The sequence below is a fragment of the Chiloscyllium punctatum genome, chromosome 1, assembly GCF_047496795.1.
Source record: "Chiloscyllium punctatum isolate Juve2018m chromosome 1, sChiPun1.3, whole genome shotgun sequence".
NCBI classification, from domain to species: Eukaryota; Metazoa; Chordata; class Chondrichthyes; order Orectolobiformes; family Hemiscylliidae; genus Chiloscyllium; species Chiloscyllium punctatum.
This window is the reverse complement of record NC_092739.1, coordinates 19,451,021-19,465,478: the sequence shown is the minus strand read 5'-3', so window position 1 is coordinate 19,465,478 and position 14,458 is coordinate 19,451,021. Positions and strand designations below refer to the sequence as shown.

Below are 14,458 nucleotides of genomic sequence, written 5' to 3'. Positions count from 1 at the left end.
AGATGGGTTGTGAGCAAGGCATTTAACAAACAGTAAAGACCATCAATTAGCATCTTGCTACACTGTTTGTTAAAAGCAAAAATGACAGCATCAGTCACTCCTAACATCGAGATTAGCCTCGCCAGTCTTGTTGTCAGATTCTGCCACACATTTTGCCATGGCTCATGACACTCAGATTCCTGTAAAATAAAGCCCTTAGAGTTGATGATGACTTTTTACAGCAACTCTAAATTCAAGACCAATGACTGGATCATTATTTAAATCAGTATTGTGTTTTCAACTGAACCTTCCTCTTTCCTTCTATTGTCATTAGTCCTTGACTTCTCTAAGCATACATATGGAAATCAATAAGTAGCAGTACATTAGAACGGGGGCCAGAAATATCTTCAGTCGCTCTCACTCTGTCATTATTTCTTTATCAGAAGTGGAACCCAATGTGAAGTCGTTCTCCCTGCAAATGTTTCTTTGGAAAGTGCTCAGAAGGGACTATGACCATAACAATCCTCGAATCATGAGAGTTTGCCCATTTGAGTTTGAGCAATTCATCCATGGTTAGACCTTCAAATAGCTTTGTCACCATTTTCCTTCTTGATTTTCATAAACATATAAAGTGCTGTTCTGAGAACTGCAGATGAATTTTAAACAGAACACCAGGATCTGTTGGACCAGGAAACTGGGATTAAGTTCAATACTAGACTAACACCCTGAGATTATGGTCCACTGAAATCAAAACAGAATAAGACTAGGTAGCTTGAAAAATTTGCATTCCACCCAATCCTACGGGCTTTCTATCCAGTGAATTAAATGAAAATACCACCATATTTCAACAAATGAAAATACATGCAAATTGAGTGTAATTTTCATTTCAAACTATGTGGAAGATTAGTTTTATGTCTGGTCTCTCAGGCTCAGGCTTTAGTAGATCTCGCAACATAAAAATAATACACACAGCAGATTATTTTATTAACAGTAACAACACTTCAGTAAACTAATTTGAAATCTATAGAGATACTCTGCAAACTGAGAGGAAATTACTTTTCTCCCTTTTCCACCTGTTTTTCTCCCTCTAATTCCACCGGTGCAGGTTTTAAATCATAGTTGAGTTGAGCTTCCAAATATTCAGATAATCTTTGTCCACCATACACTGGTTAATGATTAAGGAAGGGAGTGGAGACTGAGCCAAAGATAAGTTTACCACAGTGCAGATATTAAAGCTAGGATTTAAATCATAGGTGTGCCCAGATACCACATTTCTCAAGAGAAAAATGTGGGAGTTTATTGTTTCATTTAAAAGCCCTATTGCTTAATATTCCATTTCTATTATTTTACTTCAACACTGAGCATGCCAATACTATTCTAGTCAAGGCAGAATGACTGCAGCAAAACTACAACATCACTGAGATTATATATACATTATTGGAAAATGTGATATCAGGTTCATTAAAGGAACATCCTTCAATTTGAAATAGATCAAGTTAATTAAATGGTTTCATACATTGGACCTTGGTAGTTGTTGTGTTGATTGCATTGATGAGGGAATTGCTTTTAACTTGGTTCACCTTAGTTATAAAATCAGTATACTGATTATGAACTAAGCAATTATTCCCACAAATCATTAATATCAAGTGGTATTTAATACTCACTCAGATTTGACTGCCTTCATAAGCACATGACAATCCATTGCAAAGGACCCTTTTGAGTAAATTGCTCTTAAAACTGGTTTGAACTGTGTATAGTTCATAGGAAAAGGATGAAGATGGTCTCAGAATGTTGCAAAGCTGGGAACACAGCAGGCTTGACACATTTAAATCAGGCATCAAAGCACAGGTACATTATATTTATTACCTTTGAGCTGCCCAGTGGCCAGCCAAATTGGCAGCTCCAGATTATTGCTGGGACCCCTCAGGAAATGACCGTGGAAGTTGAATGGTCAGAAAAGTTAGCAATTGAAAGTGGAGAAGAAGCTGAGATCAGACACTCAGAGGATTGTCATACTATAATCATAATATCAAAGGTGAGACAGAGGCTCATGAACTAGGTAAAAACAATGACTGCAGATGCTGGAAACCAGATTCTGGATTAGTGGTGCTGGAAGAGCACCGCAGTTCAGGCAGCATCGGAGGAGCAGTAAAATCGACGTTTCGGGCAAAAGCCCTTCACCAGGAATAAAGGCAGAGAGCCTGAAGCGTGGAGAGATAGGCTAGAGGAGGGTGGGGGTGGGGAGAAAGTGGCATAGAGTACAATAGGTGAGTGGGGGAGGGGATGAAGGTGATAGGTCAGGGAGGAGGGTGGAGTGGATAGGTGGAAAAGAAGATAGACAGGTAGGACAAGTCATGGGGACAGTGCTGAGCTGGAAGTTTGGAACTAGGGTGAGGTGGGGGAAGGGGAAATGAGAAAACTGTTGAAGTCCACATTGATGCCCTGGGGTTGAAGTGTTCCGAGGCGGAAGATGAGGCGTTCTTCCTCCAGGCGACTGGTGGAGAGGGAGCAACAGTGAAGGAGGCCCAGGACCTCCATGTCCTCAGCAGAGTGGGAGTGGGAGTTGAAATGTTGGGCCACAGGGCGGTGTGGTTGATTGGTGCGGGTGTCCCAGAGATGGTCCCTAATGTGCTCTGCTAGGAGGCGTCCAGTCTCGCCAATGTAGAGGAGACCGCATCGGGAGCAACGGATACAATAAATGATATTAGTGGATGTGCAGGTAAAACTTTGATGGATGTGGAAGGCTCCTTTAGGGCCTTGGATGGAGATGAGGGAAGAGGTGTGGGCGCAGGTTTTGCAGTTCCTGCAGTGGCAGGGGAAGGTGCCAGGATGAGAGGGTGGGTTGGAGGGGGGCGTGGACCTGACCAGGTAGTCACGGAGGGAATGGTCTTTGCAAAAGGCGGGAAGGGGTGGGGAGGGAAATATATCTCTGGTGGTGGGGTCTTTTTGGAGGTGGCGGAAATGTCGGCGGATGATTTGGTTTATGCGAAAGTTGGTAGGGTGGAAGGTGAGCACCAGAGCCGTTCTGTCCTTGTTACGGTTGGAGGGGTGGGGTCTGAGGGCAGAGGTGCAGGATGTGGACATGATGCGTTGGAGGGCATCTTTAACCACGTGGGAAGGGAAATTGCGGTCTCTAAAGAAGGAGGCCATCTGGTGTGTTCTGTGGTTGAACTGGTCCTCCTGGGAGCAGATACGGCAGAGGCGGAGGAATTAGGAATACAGGATGGCATTTTTGCAAGAGGTAGAGTGGGAAGAAGTGGAATCCAGGTAGCTGTGGGAGTCGGTGGGTTTGTAAAAAATGTCAGTGTCAAGTCGGTCATCATTAATGGAGATGGAGAGGTCCGGGAAGTGGAGGGAGGTGTCAGAGATGGACCAGGTAAATTTAAGGTCAGGGTGGAATGTGTTGGTGAAGTTGATGAATTGCTCAACCTCCTCACGGGAGCATGAGGTGGCGCCAATGCAGTCATCAATGTAGCAGAGGAAGAGGTGGGGAGTGGTGCCGGTGTAATTACGGAAGATCGACTGTCAACAAAGAGACAGGCATAGCTGGGACCCATATGTGTGCCCGTGGCTACCCCTTTGGTCTGCAGGAAGTGGGAGGATTTGAAGGAGAAATTGTTATGGGTGATGACCAGTTCAGCCAAACAAATGAGAGTGTCGGTGGAAGGGTACTGTTGGGGACGTTGGGAGAGGAAAAAACAGAGGGCTTGGAGGCCCTGGTCATGGCGAATGGAGGTGTAGAGGGATTGGATATCTATGGTGAAGATGAGGCGTTGGGGGCCGGGGAAACGGAAGTCTTGGAGGAGGTGGATGGTGTGGGTGGTGTCTCAAACGTATGTGGGGAGTTCATCGACTGGGGGGATAGGACAGTGTCGAGGTAGGTAGAGATGAGTTCAGTGGGGCAGGAGCATGCTGAGACAATGGGTCGGCCAGGTGGTCAGGCTTGTGTATCTTGGGAAGGAGGTAGAACCGGGCAGTGCGGGGTTCCCAGACTATGAGGTTGGAAGCTGTGAGTGGGAGATCTCCTGAAGATATGAGGTTCTGTATGGTCTGGGAGATGATGGTTTGGTGATTAGGGGTGGGGTCATGGTCGAGGGGGCGGTAGGAAGAGGTGTCCTCAAGTTGGCGTTTGCCTTCAGCGGTGTAGAGGTCAGTGCACCAGACTACCACTGCGCCCCCTTTATCTGCTGGCTTGATGGCGAGGTTGGGATTGAAGCAGAGGGATTGGAGGGCTGCGCGTTGTGAGGATGAGAGGTTGAAGTGGGGGAGGGGGGTAGACAGGTTGAGGTGGTTAATGTCCCGGCGGCAGTTGGAAATGAAGAGGTCGAGGGCAGGTAATAGGCCAGCGCGGGGTGTCCAGGTGGATGCAGTGTGTTGGAGGTGGGCGAGGGGATCCCCGGAAGGTGGCGGGAGTCCTGATTGTGAAAGTATCAAGCAGATTTGACAAATTGGATCGATTACTGAAGGAGTCCATAAATGTAGTGCCTTGCTGTTTCCAGGACAAAAGTAGCTGCATCTTTCCATATACAGCTGACTATCACCATGGAATGTCAGGTTCAGCAAGCTTACTGTCTGCTGGATATACACACAGGCCTACACTCCATTCCTGGAGCCATAGGTACTGGGCATCAATACGGAGGAGAAAGGACATAAACGGCCTCAACCTCACTCCAGGGGACAACTAAGCAAGCAATCTAAGAGATTTAAGATGCATCTGTGGAGGTGCATAAGATGCATGGGTGTTCCTGTGCATAAAGTGACCTGGCAAAAGCATTCAAGTGACATCATTGAGCTCTAAAGTGAAGGCCTGAAGTGGTGTAATGGTGTGTGAGTTGGTCTGAAATCAACCGTGATAATGTGATGAGGCCGGTGATTGGAGGATCGAGAATTATGTGAATGAGGGATGGAAGAGAATCGTTTCTAGTCTGAGAGTACATCACAGCCATGCATTCAATATGAGGTCTGTTAAATTAAGGTGTCTGCCTACAGTGTGTGGGCCTCATGGTAAAGTCCACATGACTACAGAAAGCAAGGAAGGACACTTGTATGTGATTGCATTTTAACCCAAACTTCTTACTTTTTACACAAAATATGCATGCATTATTATGTACATTTTGAGTTGTCAAAGTTACCAAAAATATATGTGATTGTTGCCATGCATCAGCAACTGTTTGTTATTCCAGCCACTTCCTCTCTAGTCTGTTTATTTACAAAAGGCAAACTTGATTTTAAAAGTGCTTGTAACTGTTGTGATATATATGTGGATGGTCAGCTTCTTCTTCAACATCTGCTGGTTCGAATGGTGCACTCCATGGTTCAGTTTCAGATTCTTCTCAGCTAGTTTATACTGTGGCCTTAGACTGCTCTTTTCTTCAGAGGCATTAGCTGAAGATGACAAGTGATCTTTTCAGTTTGTGACTCCAGCTTCAAGGCTCCTGCAGTGAACCCTCTGCACTGTTGTCCGAGTGTTCATCAGTTGATGTGGCCCGCGAAGTACTGTAAATCTTTTCTGATGCATTTAGGATTATTAATCCGAGCTGTCAACTTGCCTCTGCTCAGATGAATGGCTTTACTTTTGTACTTAATAACTGGAATTCCAGGTCCTCAGATTTGTCATAGTATTGGGCACTCAGATTAATATGCCCTCTCTGTGTGAGTGCTGTTCCATCACAGAGTTCTCAACATTAGGTTTTTTTTCAGCTTTGGATTGCCATTTGGTGTAAATTTTCAAGGTTTGTGTAGTTCATAATGTTGGAAGAAACATTAGAGTCAATCTGGCACTTCATATTCATGGGATGCTTTCCTTCTGCTGTATTGATTGCAATAGTTACAAACTATTTTCCCCTTTAGGTTTAAACTTTCTGCAAGGTGAAGAGTGAATTATCTGAATCTTCATCCTGCATTTCTCCAGTGTCTATGCTTGACATTGCATGTTGATCAATGGACTCTTTTTCATCTTAATCCATAATATTCAACATGTACAGTACAGGGGTAACTTTCATTTGGAGTTCAAAGCATGCCTTTAAAGCCTTCAAAAAATACCTTCTCTGTGATATTTCTGCTTTTGAGCCAGATTTAGGGTAGGATATGTTTTAAAGCAATCTCTTCCCAATAGCGATAAAAGTGTAGTAACTTGCAATCGCTCCAGCTTGCCCAACAAATCTGTTGCTATTTTGTAATTCTACATGGAAGAAATCTCAGGTTTTCCTTCATATCCCCTATCATTTGAACAGAGATTAGTTGGGAAAAGCTGCAGTCATTTCCACCTAACCAGTTTTTTTTTGACTGTGGCTTTCTTTGTTGTTCTTTTTCATTTCAGTAACACAGGTCACAACTCTGCAATATCTGTCTCCCTGAGAAACAACCCCACTGCCCCTTGGCCGAACACTTTAACTCCCCCTCCCCCTCCCACTTCCCCCAAGGACATGCAGGTCCTAGACCTCCTCCATCGCCAAATACTTACCACATGACACCTGGAAGCAGAACGCCTCATCTTCTGCCTAGGGACCCTCCAACCACATGGGGCCAATGTGTATTTCACCAGTTTCCTCAGTTCCTCTTCCCCTACCTTACCCCAGATCCAACCTTCCAACTCAGCACCACCCTCGTGACTTGTCCATCTTCCTTTCCATCTATCCACTCCACCTTCCTCTTTGACCTATCACCTTCACCCCCACCTCGATCCACCTATTGCATTCTCAGCTACCTTTCCCCCAGCCCCATCCCACTCTCATTTATCTCTCACAAGCCTCATTCCTGATGAAGAGCTTATGCTCGAAATGTCAATTCTCCTGCTCCTAGGATGCTACCTGATTGGCTGTGCTTTCCCAGCACTGCACACTCAACAATATCTGTCTCTCCGTCAGTATTTCTTGCACCTCTACAACAACCATCCTAGTGCTTCTTCTAACAGTATGTTTCAATGTCCAACATAGCATTGTGTTCAAAACAAGGCCTTTATTGAAGTGAACTTGTGATGTCTGCCTTGTGTGTGTATGTATGTGTGTATGTGTCTAATGACAGAGATCACACAAGTACAGCAAACTGGAAAGGACATCTGTACATGGATCTTTCCCAGATCGAAGAAGGGTTGCAAGTGAAATATCCAATAGCCATTGCTAAGTCTATCTTTCCCTGTATTTATGTATGATTTGAACATGAGTGAAGGAAACATAAACTCAGGTTTGTTGATAACATAAAATTTTGACAAATGGTGAGCATAACTGTAAAATACTCCAGGAGGACATAAATGTACAGAACGGGCAGATACTAAATGTACAGTTTTATGAGAAAGTGAGAGGAAATGCATCTTGGAAGAATAAAACAAAGAATGTAATGGAAATCCACTACACTGTGGAAATAAGCAGAGAGACCTAGCATTTTAAATATCTAATCTTTGAAAATGCAGATAGTTAAAGTCAAAACAAAGAAATTAAAATGTGGTGTTAAAAGTGGAAATATTCAGCACATAAATTAATGCAAACTTTGGTTTAGCCAATATTAAGATACAGTTTGAAGTTTTGAGTTTCTCATTATAAAAAGGACAGCCACAGAGGGAATACTGTTTTGATTCAACAGGGTGATGCTGGCAATGGGAAATCATTATTGTGAGCAAAAACCCGAGATACAAAGACTATTTCTACCTCAGCGAAGATAGGTGGGATGCTATCTGATTTGGTGACTGGCTTTAATGTTTACTGTTTTAATTACAGAAGATGAGGTAACTTTGGCCTTGGAAATTAAAGGAAATTACGTAAAGAGTACATGTTCATTCCATATTTATTTTCACTCCCATAATGCACATGAAAATTAGGAGAGATGCATAACAGACACCTGATCTAATATCACCCATTTTACACTGTTGCTTTTAGTTAAAATTATTGCCATTAACTTTAGTTTACTGTAAGGGATTATGCGCTGCAGATATAACATATTCCTTAATATGCCCTTGCTGGAATTGTCAACATGTGTTGCAATGGGAGAGTTCCTGGAACAGTTATTCCGGACTGTTTACATTTGCTAATTATAAATTAGATCAGTTTCATCCTTTAACATAAGGGGAGATGGAATTTCAAACATCACTGAAAATCATTTTCTGAAGGTGAAATTACAGTGACTAAATTCCCAAAGTAATTCTTCATAAATAATGTAGTTTTAAAAGATCAAATTTCCATTCATGCACACTAGAAGCGTATGTATTGATTATTTTATTTAAATTTAATGTAAAATAAAATAAAGGACATAAATTATACACTGTTATCATGGCATCTTTAATAGATGGAAAGGCTTTCCAAAATTTAGTTTTGAATCCTTATAAATGTAAAGTATATTATATCATGAGAACAGATCAGTCAAACAACATTATAAGAACTTAAATGTTATTGCCTGAATTAAAAAAGCAATAAAATTTTTTTAGCTTTTGTTCTGTTTCCACTATTATTAATCACATCCATTCTGACAAGACTTCTCTATGAACTAGCTGGTTTCAATTCAACTGAACAGTGCTACTAGTTTATTTAAAGCATTTTTTGTGTTTTAGTCTTTATTACTACCATGCTTTTAAATTATTAATTAAATATTAATTGCCAATCAAATCATCATCATTTCACCACCTACATCTCTCAAATGCAACTTATTTGATAAGACAACAATCATATTTTAAAACCCATCATGTTATATGTGAATTTGTCTTTCCAGGCAAGTGAGACATTTTAAGGTGTTTTGAATCCCTCAAAAAGTTAAAATGAGGTTTCAAGAATAGCATTTGGATAGTGGAATGTAACTTTCTGCAAAATGAAGGATTGAATTGATCAGACTTCATGTAATTCTGCATTGCCTTATCACAATGAATGGCATGCAACCATAGCACCCTGGGAACAGTAGATTCTAATCCTGAGACAATAACCACGTGTCAAGTTATATTTCCAGTTGTATATCTCCTATTTTTATTCTACCATATCGAGAGAATCACTGAAATTTATAGTTGAATTATCTGGATTATCTGCTTAAACACGAGGGGAACTTCGTAACAGCAAATACCTCAAACAGATTAAGATAACATTTGGTAGCCAAGACCTATGTGCTTAACCAGAATGAATAAACCCCAGCCCATATTAGGCTTTGGACCTCATTAAAATTAAATGAGTGAGCTATGGATACCTGCTAAGAATTCATAGGCAGTTCACTAATCAAGCTGTTAGATTACATTTAGGTTTGGTTATCCTTAACACAGCAGAATCGGTGCTTTCAATATTCATGCAACTCAATTTTGGAAAGACAGGCATAATGACCTAAAAGGTGATTTCAGACACAAGCCTGGGATGCCTTAACTTTATTGGAATGGTGCTGGAAAAGCACAGTAGGTCAGGCAGCATCCGAGGAGCAGGAAAATCGACGTTTCAGGTAAAAACCCTTCATCAGAAATCGGATACTGCCTGACCTGCTGTGCTTTTCCAGCACCACTCTAATCTTGACTCTAATCTCCAGTATCTGTAGTACTCACTTTTGTCTTAACTTTATGTTAGACATGCAATTCCGGCACGGAATATACAATGTGTGCAGCAATTCATATTGAATGCTTAGACATCCATTTTGCACTATTATATGTATATTATCTTTTACATTTGTCTGCACAGCCTTGTAAATGCGATACGTTGTAACTTGATTGCAGCCATGCAACTTAGTGAAAGTGTTTAATTTTTAATTTACAGAACCAACAATCTCATGCTTAAAATTACAGGAGAGTCTCTGAAATACAGTAGGATTATTTCTCTAGCAAGATATCGTGAGTGAATTATTGTCATGTAATGCAAATTGATGGTACCTCCTGCGAGATGCAGTAGCTGGAGAATAGTTACGTACAAGTAAGAGTGTCAAAACAATCCATTACAGCAGTGAGATTTCCAAGTGTGATTGACAGGGGATTTGAAGACACTACAAACATTGGGTTGAATCTTAATTTTTTTTTGCCAAATCTGAGTTGCATCAATTTCTTTGTAAGGCAAGGCCTAGTGGTTTTCTCATTGTATCTTTCCACTTCATTAATTACTTAATTACCCAACACCACCCCCCACCCCCACCCCCAACGTGCTGGACCTCAGTTCAAATTCTGCCAATCTTAGTACGCGATGTTCCTGGAACAACTAACCACTTAGCAGACAACACCCAAGATTAGCATTGCTTGCATCCATGCCAACTTTAAAAGGCATGTTTATCCAGATGGCACTGGCATTCCGAAGCTGCCATGCTCGTCAAAGGACAGAGCTAGAACGTAGCAAAAAAAGGAAGATGGCATTGCTATGCTATGACAGGGGCCTGAAGGCCCTGCTCGAGGAAATTGTACAAAAAAGACTGGCAGAGGAGGTCACGCCACCAGACCAGGTTGCCTGTTGAGTTGGTGCCATCTCCAGAAAGCAGAGGAATGTGCAGCATTACAGTAAAATGTTCAACGACCCACTCTGCCTCCAGGATAAGTGCAACATTCTTCTCTCTGCAAATTTACACTCACTCTGTTCCTATAGACAACTCCTGCCAAGGTTCATGCTCTGTCACTCTCACTATTGCCTGCAACAATTTTCCTCATTCACTCTCATTCTTCCACCACTCCACACCGCTAACCCTGCAAGGCCTCTGTGCTGCCTAATCAGTACCTGGGAACCCATCACTATCTCCTTCATCAGCACTAGCCACACACTGTTACTTACTGATTCCATCACCCCACTCGTATCATTAAAGGAGATGACAGCTGATAATTAGGCAGAGTGAGACCACATAGATGTGGGAAGTGCCCAATATTTGGATCCTTACCCACTACCAGGAAAGAATCCTGGTTCTCACAAAAGACCAGGACCTCTCTTACAAAGAAGCCAAGGCATCAAAACCCTGCCAACCAAGTAGGTAACACTCTTCCTTCCAATAAAACTCTCACAGTCACACCCATACCAGTCTCATTCATTGCACAATAATTCTAATGCTGTCTCTCTCTTGTATATTGCATGTACAACTAGACTGCCTGCAAACTCAAGAGAAAAACACCCAGCTCACCAGAAGTACCTTCCTGGACTTCTGACGATGACAGTGCCATGGTCTCAGAGGATACGTTAGCAACACCATCTCTTGCATCCCCAATCAGCTCAGATACTAACATCTTGTTAGAAGCGTTAGCGTTAGAAAGTGTTGGACCACAATCTGGTGAGCACTTCACTGTGAGAGCTCCAGTGCTGGCTGACGAAGAAATGGCCGCCTGCTCCCAGGGACTGCTGGAGACCAGGCTCCTGCTCAGGCCCAGGCAGGAGAGGAGCATGTGGTGTTGACAATCAGGGGCTTCACCCACATGCACAGGGAGTGACAGGAGCAGACAACGATGTGGGAGGCAGTGGCCCTCATTGACCAGAAGCTGCTGCAGAGCAGTGAGTCATGTGACTGTCTGCCTCCATGGACAGGTTGGTGGTTGCTATGGAGAGCCAGACCCAGCATCCTCAGAGTCTGTTGAAGAGTTATATACACACACACACACACACACACACATACTCCATTCACCGCAGCCACTGGTCCTGAGAACCGGAGTCACAGCAACAATGGCTGAGGGGCAGTGACCCCAATCTAGTTGCCCTTATCTCACAAAGAGGCAGGGAAGTGCTGGGAGGTACCCAGCTGGAGGTGGAACCACACAGAGGTTCCTCAGACATTCCCTGACAGGCCATTCCAAAAGTGGCTCAGCCCACCATGCCTGCTCTCCTCCAATCTTTGGCAGTTAAAGCAAAGGAGGATCAACTTGATTCTGACAAGAAAACCCTTGGCATGTCTGGACTGCACTAGCAGGTTCCACCACAGAGCAGGATCCCTCAACCCAGCTGCAGAACAAGGCAGTACACAGACTCATAATTGCAGAGGGAGGAAGAAGAAATCTTATTGAGAATGCTTCGCTGGCAAGGTTGGCAATGGCTTGTATATGGCTCTCAGGTTATGGATAAATGTTTGTTCTTTAACTGTACATGTGTTGTAATTCTCGCTGTGTAGACCAAATGCATTTTATACCATCTGACATCACAACATGGTCACAAATGTGGATCAATGGTTGCAGGTCTTCGTTGGAAGCCGACTGCACCATCTGGAAGCGGGAGATCAATGAGTACACAACACATCAAGTCACTCTGCCACTCCTCATTCAGCATCCCTCACGTTCATCTCTCTCTTTGCGCAGAAGTGCACTGATCGGCCCTATCCTCATTCTGGTCATCATCTTGTTCCTTACATAAGTGTCGCATGCCTTAGGGTTTTCCTTAATCCAACCTGCTAACGCTTTTTCATATCTCCCTCTGGCTCTGCTAAGTCCATTCTTCAGTTCCTTCCTGACTACTTTGGAACCCTCTAGAGACCTGTCTGATCTCTGCCTCCTCAACTTTAAGTAGACTTCCTTCTTCCTCTTGACTAGATGTTTGACATTCCTTGTCACCCAAGGTTCCTTCACACTACCATCCCTTCCTTGCCTCAGTGGGACAAACCTATCCAGCAATATCAACAAGTGTTCCCTAAACAATCTCCACATTTCTGTCATGCATTTTCCTGAGAACATCTGTTCCCAATTTAGGTGCCCCAGTTCCTGCCAAATAGCATTGTAATTTCCCCTCCCCCAATTAAATACTTTTCCCATATCATCTACTCCTATCCCTCTCCATGGCTTTAGTAAAGGTCAAGGAGTTGTGATCACTATCACGGAAATGCTCTCCCACTGAGAGATCTGGCACCTGGCCTGGTTTGATGCCAAGCAGCAAATCCAATATGGCCTCCCCTCTGGTCAGCCTATCTACATATTGAGTCAGGAATCCTTCAGAAGCTGGATTCCTGTCCCTGCACATAAAGTTTGGTCAGATAGGAGGCTGAATATTACTGAAGGCAATTGGTCAAAATACAAGGCATTTAACTAACAATAATCCCTCTTAATTAGCAATTCACCACTGCCTGGTGAGAAATCTACGTCACCACTTGTGAAAAGCATAAAAATGGATCAAGATGCTCCCATCATCAAGATAGGCCTTACCCACTTTTCATCCAAATTTTTAAAAATTTAGGCTTGGGTTGTGGGAGCTGCTTGCTGAGTCGGCATATATCGCCTATCCCTAGTTGCCATTGAAAGGGTGAAGATCAGCTGCCTTCTTGAACTGCTGCAGTCCATGTGCAATACCGTAAGGGAAGAATTCAGGATTTTTACCCAGCAACTTGGTTTCCAATATGTTTCCAAGGTGGAGGGAGCAGACGTGATGCCAATGAAACAGGCTGCTTTGTCCTGAATGGCATCAAGCTTCTTGAGTATTGTTGGAGCTGTACTCATCCAGGCAAATGAGAAGTATTCTATCATACTCCTGACCTGTGCCTTTTAGATGGTAGATAAGTTTTGGGAGAGTCAGGAAGTGAGTCACTCACTGCAAAGTCCCCAGCCCTTGACTATCTCTTGTAACCACTATGTGTATATAGTTAGTCCAATTGATTTTCTGGTTAATGGTAACCCCAAAATGTTAGGATTGGAGGATTGTGAATGCCATTGAATATCAAGGTCCAATGATTAGATTCTCTCATGTTGGCATTTGTGTGGCGTGATTGTTATTTGCTATTTGGTAGCTCAATTCTGATATTGTCTAGGTCTCTTACACATGAACTGGTCCAATATCTGAGAAGACAAATATGGTGCTGAATACTGCGTAATCTGCCACACATCTTGCCTTAACCCACATCACCTAGGCCCCTATAGGATTCCAGCCATTAAGATTGTCATTCAGATTATCAGTTAATGATTAATTACACTGCTCCTTCTTTTAATTGAAACATGATATCTAGCTGGTAAGTAATTAGTCAAAGTAATGCTCTTATCTCACTCACTAGAATGTGGTTGCACTTAAATCAAACTACTTGATCTCTATAGCCTGAGCTAGTTACTTCTCTCCGTCATTCTTCAACTTCTTCATCATTCTCCACAAATGTTTGAATTTTCTTCTTATTTTAAGATAATTCTCCAAGTTAATTATAAAATAATTCATTCATCTAATTCAGCAATCTTGTGAGAGAGAATTCCATGTTCAGTCAGGTCTCTGTGTTAATTTGTTTATTTAAACTCCCTTTTATTATTTTAACAATGATTTTTATTTGATTCCTTACATATAGTATTGCCAGACAATGAAAGTGCTGTAATTTCAAACTTGCAAACTCATCAGTTTTATTGGTTTTAGGACACTTTTTTTGACAACATGAACAATATAATACTTAAACCAAAATCTTCAAATTAATATACAAACAAATTCTATTCTGTTATTTTTCCATATAGAATGCAATAAAGATGATCTTATTGAAATTTTAACCCAGCGCTGTAATGCCCAACGGCTCATTATTGCTCAGATCTACAGTGGTTCATATGGACAGGTATGTAGTTTGATATTTTGCTGACATTTGTCATGAGTTAAAATGATCAAGAATAAGTTGAAGATCT

At 42.4% G+C, this 14,458-nt stretch overlaps 1 protein-coding gene across 1 annotated transcript in view; it reads left to right on the top strand.

Annotated features, from left to right (window-relative positions):
• LOC140480146 (annexin A10-like) overlaps positions 1 to 14,458 on the top strand; it is an 83,829-nt gene that overhangs the window by 15,951 nt on the left and 53,420 nt on the right. The window contains exon 3 of the mRNA XM_072574899.1: positions 14,297 to 14,391. Within this exon, the coding sequence (XP_072431000.1) occupies positions 14,297 to 14,391 (95 nt within the window). The remainder of the gene's footprint in view (positions 1 to 14,296; positions 14,392 to 14,458) is intronic.